We start from the raw sequence: 11,610 nt of genomic DNA, 5'->3' as shown, positions 1-11,610 counted from the left end.
TATATATATAAGCCCTCTCCTCAACAGCCTCGGCCCCAGGAAGGTAAGATTACTATGCATCTCATGCTTTGTTTGATTAAAGTGCGGATTACCTTCTTTTATCGGATTCCCCATCTATGATATTTGCTAGATATAACAGCCTTGATCAGCCGGATGACCGCACGAGGAACAAGATTAGCTGATGTGATGAAATCATCCATCCTATTTGGGGTCATCTTGCAATCAAGGTCTGCATAATATGCGTAATACGCTAATTCGACTGAGTTGTACATAGCCAGTTGAGAGTCCATAGTCTGAATGGCTGCGGTAAAGGTTTGCATTCTTTAATGCATTGCTCCAAACACTTCAATGACTAGTTCTTTGGTGTGTTTAGATTGAATAGAAGGTGACCAGGTAGATGAAAGTAAGTAGATGATGAGGGAAAGGAGTTCAACATTTTGTTATTGTTTTTTCTATTTATCAATAGGAGCAGGAACATATCATTGTACTGCTTGGAAAGAAAAGAAACCCACAAGGGTCATCTAAAACCTCTAACCTTAGTTTCCTACTTTTTTTATCATTTATTAACCCTTTTGACACTAGAAAGAATCTCATTTCATTTTGTTTCCGCTAGCTTTCTTACAGAAGTGAAATGGAATGTCTAAGCTAATTATTATAATCAATTAATCTCTGGAGCTGGGTTTATAAATTGCAGTCCAAAATAAATCAGAACTGTACTATCTGCACATACATGTGTATATTAGTTTGATTGTTGGTAAAGCACCGAATAAAAGTGAACAAGTCAAAACTCATAAAAAGTTAGCTTTTCCCGCATCCTCTCCACCAATTCAGTCGTCTTCATTATAGGATTAACAATCTTTCATATTTAATTCCATCAAAAATCCTAACTGTAGGTGGCTGCTGTCATTTATTTGTTTGATACTAGAGAAATTATGTAACAAGATTCTAACTTGTAACGTGCATCTTATCATACGCTGCTATTTTACCACTAAATTAACATCCTGGCCTAGAACCCTGGGGCCAGTAGTTGACTACTGTCTTATACATTTGTGTCTCTCTCTTTTGTTAATCTATAAAGAATTCCTTCCTTTTTGAAATTAACTTCAAAGTAACTTCTGTTTTATTTATAGTTTTCTAACTATTAAACCGCCTAAAACTGCACCTGTTTGGTTTATTGTAAACGGTCTCTCTGCCCTCCCGGAATAGGAGGGCATAAAGTCACTGGATTTTTGTTAGTTCTCTAACGCATTTATCTGCTGAGTAAACAAATATTTAGTGCATTGTCAAATTGTATACGGATAAATTAGCGACTGAATAACGTCATCAGACATCTTCTACAATACAAACTCAAGAGTAATTTGCGATTGATATTCTGCTGACCATTAGATGGGATCCAGTCAAAGATATGACAAATAGTGTTCGCCCCACATCACTTCTCACAACAAAATAGTACTACTCATCAGCAGAAGTACATAATTAAACGAAATGGGAGTACTTATCGTCAGAAACATAATGTAAAATGCAAGCTAAAACTCTAATTAAGAGGAATTGTGGAATTAGGAGGCAAGCATTGGAAACTAACTCTGTACTTTGTATAGCAAAAAGCATCCTCATGTTCACTATTTACAGATATTCCGATATGCTACAATCTCGGCGGCGGATTGAAAAGAAAATTACAACAAAAACCACAAGGGCAGGAGCAAAGGAGAAACCAACAAATTAATTTCCTATGATGTATTTCCCTTTTACCATATCCTACATGCCGCACCTGGAAAACTTCCTGGTCAACAGTGGAGTTAATTTTGCTATACATGTTTAAAGGAGTGGAGTTTCTCCTCATCATTCAATCTTTCTGAACTTTCGCTGGTGCTGTGCTTCTTCTGTATCTACCCACTGCAGAAGTGCATAATCTTTTGGCATGAAAACAGAAAAATGTGTAATTCACAAATACTGGAACAAGTGTGTTTGCAGAAGGAAGCAAACAAAAGCAACCACTACATCAATGAGAAAGGACATTTTCCACAAGATGACAGAAATTTTACACCAGTTGATACAGCATAACAGCTATGTGCCAGCAATTATGATCAACACGTCTAAAGATGGTATAAACTTACTGTGATTTGCGCTCCTGATGTTTGTGCGCTGCGACTAGATTCTAACCGAGACCTTTTAGCAGATAATCGTCGTATGAACTCACTTGAATGATTATATATACTGCAAACGTAATATTTCAGCTCAATCAGCCAACATAAAAAGGAAAAAAAAACAAGAGGATGCATCTGAGGAATAATTCGACTTAAGTTGCAACAGTAAAAAATTATTAGTATTTCAGAGGTGCAATAGTTCAGAGATTGTTATCACGTGACATGCACAAGGAACAAGAAAGATTTCCTTTAGTTTTTGCTTTATTCTGTTACACCAAGTCTTTCTCATAGAGCCTATAATATAGAAAGCAACTAGCAGTCTGGATACGTAAAGGGAGGCTATGCACCACGTAATATGCTGATCAACACTTAACTCCACTGCATGCAAGTCTCGCTATATTTCTCTAGGTTAAGTAACATACCCTCCATATTGTTGCATAAGAATATGTGGAAGCACGCGATGAGAGTTAGCACGAAAAGTAACTACTAGAAGTTGACATTCTCAAAGAGAAGATGTGCAAAATAGAGAACCACACCTTAACCTGTGTCTATTGCAAGCTGTGAAGAAGGCAACAAAACCATAGAGAATACTCCGAAGAGCTCGGAAAACCTGTAAGTCATAACCAGAAGAAAATTATTAGAAGAAGACCTCTTAATAGAATTTTCATATTAGGATTAAATGGAAACAAGCGATAAACCTGAGAGAAAAGGTCATTCCAAAGAGAACGCCATATTGAAACCCCACCGGAGGTCACTGTTGACTCCACTTGAGAAGTAACTCGAACTATGCTACTCACGAACAGCCATGAATCCTGAATCACTTCATATATAGAAGTACACAAAAAGCCCAGAAGGCTAGAAAAACCAAAGACCAGGCGAATTGGAGCGTAGATAATCTCCCACAGAATCCAAAAGATGGGGTAAAATAAAGATGTCACTGCAGTTGAACAAAAATTTGATGAGAGAAGAACTCTAAAGGAGCAACAATCTTAAATTCATAAACCACTTTAAGCAAAACAAATGGGATTATATCCGTAGTTGCAAACGTACTTACCAAGAATCCAAACAAACGATATGACATACCACAGAGGTAGTAATAAAATCTCAATAATTTTTCCCACCAGAGAGTAAGAAGACCAGACTGTAAACCATATTACGGAAAAGAAATCCTCCATAATTTGGGTACACACATTCCAGAAAGGAAGGAAGAATTCCACGAATACAACAAGTGGACCAGCCATTGGCTGCGCGAGAATGGAGAAAAATGACCGAATAGTTCGCGTTGTCATGAGGAACCACTTAAAGGCCTTCTGAAAATTGTGCAGAAATAGCATGGTCCCCAAGTACTGAATTCTTGATACCATTTCCCATGTTTCAATCCAATCAAAAAGGGGCCCAAACAAACTAGATGCTGTCGCTTTGAGTACGGGTACATTCTTGTATAGATCATAGAATCCAATCAGAACAGTAACTATAGAGATTACGACATATAAAAATCTTGCTAGAGGACACATCCATGGACGGTAAATATGGCAAAATACTGGATAAGACTGGAGAAATATGACCCACGAAGGAAGCCCAGCTTCCAGTAGAGTAAGCAACCGTAAGTCCAAAAGAATAATGTCTCTAAGTTTGAAAGGGAGATCACGATCATTAAACCGAAACAAAAGCAAAACATCCTTGTACTGGGTGGCTTCAACAACTTCAGAAGTACTTTTGTCAGAGGTCTCGCCATGTAGCTGTGATTCAATAGTTTCAGAAAAGGGCTCCTCGGAGAGCAAATCAACATTTAATCGTTTACTGAGAGACTTCAAAAGTTTTCTTCTCTTATGAGGTCCATCAGGTGGAGATGGCGTTTGCAGAGAATTTTCGCTAATTTCTGCTGCAGGGTATGTACTGAAACTTCTAACTGAACAGCAAGGAGATTCATCCTCATCACTTGAATTGCAAGTAGAAGCATCACTGTCAGCCACATCAGTTGTCCATTGAAAATTGTCATGGGCATCATAGAATACATCTCCTGTAAAAATCTCCAGCAAAGTTACAAGTAAAGAATTTGCAAGCTTGGAACAGGAGTTCAACAAATACTTAGGTATGGCTTCCAGCCATGATTCAAAAATAGATACTTGAAGAAATCAACTTATAACAGGAATTTGGAAGGTTGGGACAGTTACTGAACTAACTGAATACATATCAAGAAATCGACGTTAAACAGATTAGATGGGATTTTTAAATACTACCACCTTTTTGTTTAATATAGTATTGGAATAAACGATGAAAGAATGGGAAAGAGGAAGATAAGACAAGATAAACAATGGTATTTGCGACTCACAATCAAAAGAAAATCAGTTATTTTCCATTTTCTATCTCCAACACATCCACAAGATAAGTGCCACAGAGATGCAGATGCTAAAGTGGCAGTACTCATACAAAAAATAAGACAAGATAAACAAAGACCACATTTGCCAGAAGGTTCAAGCAGTACACATTCAGGATTAAATGAGAGGACGCTTGAGAAGGTTTAGTCATGTCCTGCATCGACCTCCACATGCACCAGTCCATAGGTGTGAAAATGGTGAAAGAAGGTGTTGAAAAGGGCGAGGTAGACCTAAAGTCACATGGTAAAGTAATAGGTTTATCTCCTATGCTTTCTAGGAGTCTTTTAGCCTTATTAGAGACTTTTGTGTCTAAAAGATGAGAACTTCTAGTACTTTTTGTTCTTATTTGTATTTTGTATAATGTTGGTCTGAGATGAATTTAAACGGGGAACATGTTCAGTAATGATTCATACAATTGACCCCAACTTGCTTGGAATTGACGAATAATTGTTGTCGTATCTAACTCTGTGTCTTATTTCTCGGACCAATGGTCCATTTCTTCTACAGGCGCACTTCAGGAAAGAAACAAATTAATCTATGCATGTACAAACCACAGTAAAGAAAAATGGGGCAGAGCTGAGGTTATCAGTGGCCCTAGATAGGACCAGGTAGCTTTTAAATCCACTAAGAAAATTAAGATGTATAGCAATCAATAACACATGGATGATACCTATAGTAGATTCCAGAAACACTTTCAGAAGACGGTGCTCCATGCCAGTCCCAGGAAACCATGAAGACATGCATCTAGCAGCTTGTGTCACACTATCAAATTCCCATCTTTTCATGAATTTTGTCTCTATGGCAAGTGATGTATCTGTCTGCACAAGAGCTAAAAATAAGCAAGCAGCATATACTTAAGGTCAAAATAACCAAAGTAAGTGAGTTTTACCTGAAGCTCGTTGAAATAATTTATACCACGCACATCATTCCATTCAACTTCAAACACAATGAACCCGTACAATGTCCTATGCAATTTGCTATTCAAGATCAAAGAGCTTCTCAGTTTCTTTACAGGTAATAATTCCCTCTTCCGAGACAATGTTGCAGCATCAATAAAGGGAAACCATCTTCTAACATTTTCAGACTCGCTCGTGCTTAATTCAGGAACAGATTTCATATCCAACATATCTCCACCCTCCTTCCTCTGCTTCCGCCCTCTGGTATTCGCAAAGGGAGATAACCTGGACTGCTTCGAAACAAATATTTCCTAGTTAAACATACAAAACCAAGAAAAAGAAAAATATGAAAACGATATTATGCACTACCAACCTTGGTAACCATCAGTTGCCATAAGTGTGCAGGTCTAGAAACAAGATCTCTAAGCCACGGACGGTTGTCCACCAAGATATAGCATCTCTTACTCTCAGGGGCAAGGAAAAGGTAAAGATGTGAAAGATAGGACTGCAAGTCCCTGTAAGAAATAAAAGCAGCATATAAATAACAAGACAATAAACCGTTGATTAATGGCCCCTAGCAACTTAAATAAATTTCACTGCTATATCAAAATCTTCTTATAAGCTAATTCTACCCCTCGTTAAAATTCCTAACTCAACCACTGTAATGACGCAAGCACAAATGTACCTATACTCAAATTTTAAATGTGAATATATCAATAGAAGTAGCTTATCTTCTCTTTTAAAATTACACAGTTCAGAGAATTCAAAGTGGTTTTCGGTTTGAAACACAATGGAAAGACCATTCAACTTTATATTTCCTCCAAAGTCCTCTTTCTGTTCGGATGGCCAATCTTTATTTTCATCATCAACATCAGGCATGAATTAATTTGATCTGCCATATATAAGGGGTCCAATCGAACCAAAGAGCTTTGTCTCATACCATATATAAGTGTTAAGACACAAGTGGGATATATAAGTGTTAAGAAATCTACTAAACATGTACAAACATTAAATTTCGAACCAAGTAACCCAAGTGATCATATGATCAGTGGTTCAACGGCATTCCAAACCCACTTTGAATCCGCCTCTAGCCACAACCCCTCGTTAAAGTCCACCAAAAGCTCATCTTTCTCAATAGTTTTACAGAACCGGAACTAAAAACCTAAATGGCAGAATTTAAAGCAAATTGGACCAGAAATTTATTTACCAAGAATTTTCATACATTTGTACCAAATTCAATACCCTTTCAAATGCAACGAAGTTTCAATTTTTGCAAGAATTATTGATATGGTTGCAGGAATTGAACAAAGCCAAGTACAAGAGGCAGAAAATTCCAAAACAAAAATATCAGCAAGTTGAAATTGACCCAATTTTATATTTAATTTACAGTAAAAGAGAAATACAGAATACTTTTGTAATCAAAATCAAAATTAAATTAAAAATAAAGAAGAAAGATGAAGAATTTGATACCCAATTTGCAAACTTGTCAAGGGAAAGACACATCTGCCATAATCAATGTTCCCCATGAGCTCCTCAATTTTGCTCCACCAACAATCACTGCTCCATCAAAATTTACCAACAATTTTTTTTCAAAAAAAAAAAAAAAAATCTCACAAGCGCGTAAAATTGAATTTGAAAAGAAAGTAAAAATTCAAATTTACCAGAATGAAGAAAAACGGGATCAAGGTAATTCCATGAGAAATTAAACTCACAAAACTCAGAACAAAAGGTAGAAGCAAGAGAAGAGAAATGAGGCAAGTCGAAATTGAATAATTCAACACGGGGCTTCTTCATAACACAAAGAGAAATATCGCAGAAGGGAGGAAGACACGTGTCAACGGCGCAGATTAAAAGCCGGCGAAATGAAGAAAAGATGATCAATGGACATAAACACCTAAAAAAAATTACAGCAGTATATGTCAAGACTAAATGCAACCAACCCCTTTTATATATATGAAATGAAATCTATAGATACATATAATGTATATGTATAGATGTAGAATAAAATTGTTAGAATTGGGAATGCATTAATGAGGAAGGGGAGATTGAGTGAATTTAGGGGTCATTGGGAAACCGAGAAGATTGGTTTGCAGAGAAAGGGAAAAATGGTGGCAAGCTCAGGAATTGGACACGTTTTTGAGAATAAGGGAAGACGTGAATTGGTGATTTAGTTTCAGTTATTAACTACGTCCCTGAATTAGTACGTCTTTTGGGGAAATGAAGAATTGGTGATTCAGGGTATAATGGTAAATTTAAGTTTTGGGAAAAAGGGACAAATGTAATGGCGCGGCAGCATCGTCGTTGTCATTGCAGGATCCAGCAAAGCTAGGGGATTGATTCTAGACTATCTCTACATTCACTCTAGAAACCACTTTTATTATTTGGATATAGGACGTGTTCCTCTTGTTATTCTTTTCTTCTCAAATTTTATTTTGTTGTTTTATACAATTTACAATAGTATTGGTTTCTTAGAAAAGTTTTAGTATATGTCTCACACAACTAACATTAATTTTATGAGATTTTCTTATCTTATAATTTTGTAAAACTAGTATTAATTGTGTGAGACACAAAATAAAAAATTTCGTTTTCTGATATTATAATTTTGTTTGACTAACACAATTTTCATATTCAGTCAAATATTTCTATAACAGCTTCATTTGTTTCCGAATATTTTTAGATGTTATAGCAAAGTGTTGTTATAGAGAACATATATTATAGCATAACATAAAAAATAGTTCCGAAAAAGCTTGGCTTTTATAGTGAAGTGTTGTTATAGAGAGGTTTGACTGTAGTTAATATATACACTATCCAATTTTTGCATTAAACTCCACATAAGTTATGCATTGCTTATCGGATATCAAATGATATATTACTCAATCCGTTTCAATTTAGATGACATATTTCGCTTATTAAGAGTCAAACTGTGTAAAGTTTGACCAATATTATAAAATATATTTTGTTATCATATTGACATGAGAAAAATTACAACTTATAGTACTTTTCACGTAGTATTTGAATATCTAAATTTTAATTTTAGAATACTAAGTTAAAATAATTTAATTTAATTTTAAAGTTTAATCAAATTGACTCTGAGTAAACGAAATTTGTCATCTAAATTGAAATCAGTGTTTTAAAAGGCGGAGGCGTGAAGCGGGGCATTTTACTTAATACAGGGCGAGACGAAGCCTCGAGACACGGGGCGTAAGCCCCATGGATCTTTAATTTTTAAAATTTATGCATTAATAATATAGCATTATAATACAAAAAAATATAAAAGATACATTAAAAGTTCAAAAAACTAAAAACAATTAAAGAAACTCATATAAAATAAAATATTTAGTTATATGTTTTACAAATATAAATAATACAATATTATTAAAGTTACTATGAAATGTAAATTAACTATAATCTCTTAACTTTCAAACAATTAAAAATTATAATTTCTTACAACATATTTTACCTCTTTAAAAGTAAATACTGAATAAATTTTATCAACACTGTAATTTAAAATATTACTCCTTCATGAGTAAATATAAAATTATTTTTAAATATTAAAATAAGAAATGTATGATAATTTTGAGAGACATAGAACTAAGACATGAAGATCTATTAAGTAAAGATATAAATTTTGGTCATCTATTCTTAGAAGAAATATTCAAATGATATTCACCCTCACAATGTTTTTAATTAGTAAATATACAATACTATGGTTCGTCATTTGAGTTATTCATAATTTTTATATTTCTATAGATAAAAATAACTTTAATCATTCGTTTGTTAATGAAGAGTCAATGGTGCAAATTAATGAATTCAACACATGATTTGCATAGAAATTATTGGGCGAGTCCCGAGCGTTAGGTGTGTTTAGGGCGCACAATCGGGCGCTTGAGAGCGTAAGCTTTATAGAACTAAGCCTCATACATGAGCCTCAAGGTGTTTGGATAGTGCCTCGCCCCGGAGCAAGCCCCGAAACGAATCCCAAAAAAGCCTTTTAAAATACTGATTGAAACCAACGGAATACTAATTTTGGCATATAACTTATATAAGAATTTATGTATTATTTTCTATTTCCATGTGATAGGACGTGGGATTAGAATGCTTATACATTAGTAATATGTGGATAAGAGCATCTAAGGACACAAGTGCCCTCAAAATCATAAAAACCTATTATCCGCATAAACAACCCCCATTACAAAAAGTAGACTGTAACCAAATGGCCCTTCAAACAACATAAATATAATTTTGGTCAATGAGAAATATGTTGTAGCTAATCTAGAGCCCGTTTGGACATAGGAAATTTTTTCTTTTTTTCCATTTTTTTTTTTTACTTTTTTCCGAAATCAGCATTTGTTCATAAAATTTTTAATTTTTACTTGAAAATGCATTTTGGAAATTTTCGAAAATTTGAAAAACTCCAAAAAACAGTTTTTCAAAATTTTCACTCAATCACTAGACTTTAAAAACAACCCAAAATTATATTTATGTACTAACGCAACTCTAAATTTCAAATACTATAATTACTTGGAAAAAAAATCCCCTATTTTAGAATTTTACAATTCTTATGTCCAAACGCCCACTAGTGACATTGACATTGCTTATACTGAATAAAAATTCAGCCAAATACGGGATTCATAAATCCCATATTTTATCACAAAACTATTACTCCATATTATATCTAATGAAGCAAAAGATCCCTTACTGTGTTGTTTTTCTTCTTTGACTAAGTTATTGATCTAAGTGTTAGAGTGAAGTTTTAATACTATCAAAGATTGTAGTGGGGTGATAAGTACATAATTATTGTCAATTAAATATTTCGATTTTCAGTCCTAGGAATGCGATAGCTTTGATAGAGAGCATTTTGCCCTCAAAGTATAATTTTCAGCGTGAATTTAGATTAGTGAGATCTCAAAGCAGACATCAAATACTGGATTTAAAAATTAAAAAAAAAAGAGGGAATCGATTTTTCCAAACTCAATACTGATTTTCGTTTTCTCTAATGGTCCTTTCTGGCGAGCAACATATTCAAATAGCAAACTTAAGAATATTGTTAAATGGAATATGATAGAATTTCAAATAAAACCCTATAAAATTCAAATCTTAAATCTTAAATGTTAGAAATACCAAGTAATTTCAGTGGTTTGCTAATGTTGCATACTACAAATAGACGGTGCATTGACATTAAGTAAGACAGTTGGAGGGAGAATGGAAGCAATTTTCCAGAAATAGATAAGGCTGAGATCGATTTAGGAAAGACGTGAGCATAAGGGAAAGCGCAGTATCGATGTGTTTCCTGTGCATGGGGTGGGGGTGGGGTGTGCTATCCATATTTTATTATTTCTATATATTAACCACCGCCCCCCTCCCCCCCAAAAAAGTTTGTTAAGCTTCTTTTTGTTTAAAATAAGATATGTGAAAAGTAGTGTTGTACACAGACCGTATTTTCACCTTGTAAAAATAAAGAGGTCATTACGAGTAAGAAAGAGATTAAATAATATGGTAAAAATAGAAAACCATTAAATGTATGTGCATTAAATCATTCTTAGATGAGTAATGTTGCACACGGAGCGAGAAAACTTTTTATAGGTAAAGAGTAGAGTAGTTGATTCAAGTAATAATGGATACCGTTGGAGAAATCCCAATATACGTTAAACATCGACTTTAATGATATGAGCAAAACAATGTTAAATTTGTTAAGGAGTTGTATTGGTCAAAATTTGACTGTCACAATCAAGTTGACTGACATCCCGCCTAAGTAACCGGGCAGTAAAAGTTGATATGGTCCATTCCATTTTTCCTCCCTAATACTCGACGAGTCGGTAAGAGCGGCGCCTAAAATCACGACTAAGACACATTGGCGGCAAGAGGACGTCGAGTCAAGCAAAGGACAAGGATGCCCCGACTATATATAGCTAGAGAAAGCTTTCAACCCTAACCCAGGGGGGCTGCTCCTCATATCTTTCTCAAATGAGCAAAAAGCTCTCTTCTTGTATTCTAGATAGAGAAGAAGTGGTCTCTAAAAAAATGTGTAAATCTGCCTCCTCATCGATTGATGGGAGAGACAACATTGAATCTTAATGAGATCATTCATATTTCTTTCATCTTATATATGATCCTTACTGCTAGTTTTTTGATCTGGAATTAATTATGTTTGGCTAAGATTTATCCCTTCATCTTTGATTGATTTGTTCAAAA

At 34.6% G+C, this 11,610-nt stretch overlaps 1 protein-coding gene across 2 annotated transcripts; it reads right to left on the bottom strand.

The window, feature by feature from the left end:
* Nucleotides 1-1,570: 1,570 nt before the first annotated feature.
* On the bottom strand, nt 1,571-7,339 carry LOC104247881 (uncharacterized). Of its 2 annotated transcripts, none has more exons than XM_009804019.2 (10): nt 7,080-7,339; nt 6,889-6,975; nt 5,792-5,933; nt 5,412-5,708; nt 5,193-5,340; nt 3,199-4,164; nt 2,843-3,081; nt 2,681-2,754; nt 2,115-2,214; nt 1,571-1,893 (listed from the first exon to the last, which is right to left on the bottom strand). In XM_009804019.2, exons 2-10 carry the CDS (start codon nt 6,942-6,944, stop codon nt 1,840-1,842), a joined length of 2,076 nt encoding a protein of 691 aa, XP_009802321.1. In that variant the 5' UTR covers nt 6,945-6,975; nt 7,080-7,339; the 3' UTR covers nt 1,571-1,839. The 2 variants fall into 2 exon arrangements, with proteins under 2 accessions (XP_009802321.1, XP_009802322.1); XM_009804020.2 differs by having other exon boundaries at nt 1,801-1,910; nt 7,080-7,203.
* Between the last annotated feature and the right edge of the window lie 4,271 nt (nt 7,340-11,610).

Source organism: Nicotiana sylvestris, chromosome 7 (assembly GCF_000393655.2).
Source record: "Nicotiana sylvestris chromosome 7, ASM39365v2, whole genome shotgun sequence".
NCBI classification, from domain to species: domain Eukaryota; kingdom Viridiplantae; phylum Streptophyta; class Magnoliopsida; order Solanales; family Solanaceae; genus Nicotiana; species Nicotiana sylvestris.
Note: the sequence above shows the minus strand (reverse complement) of the source record. Positions and strands in the feature narration are given on the sequence as shown.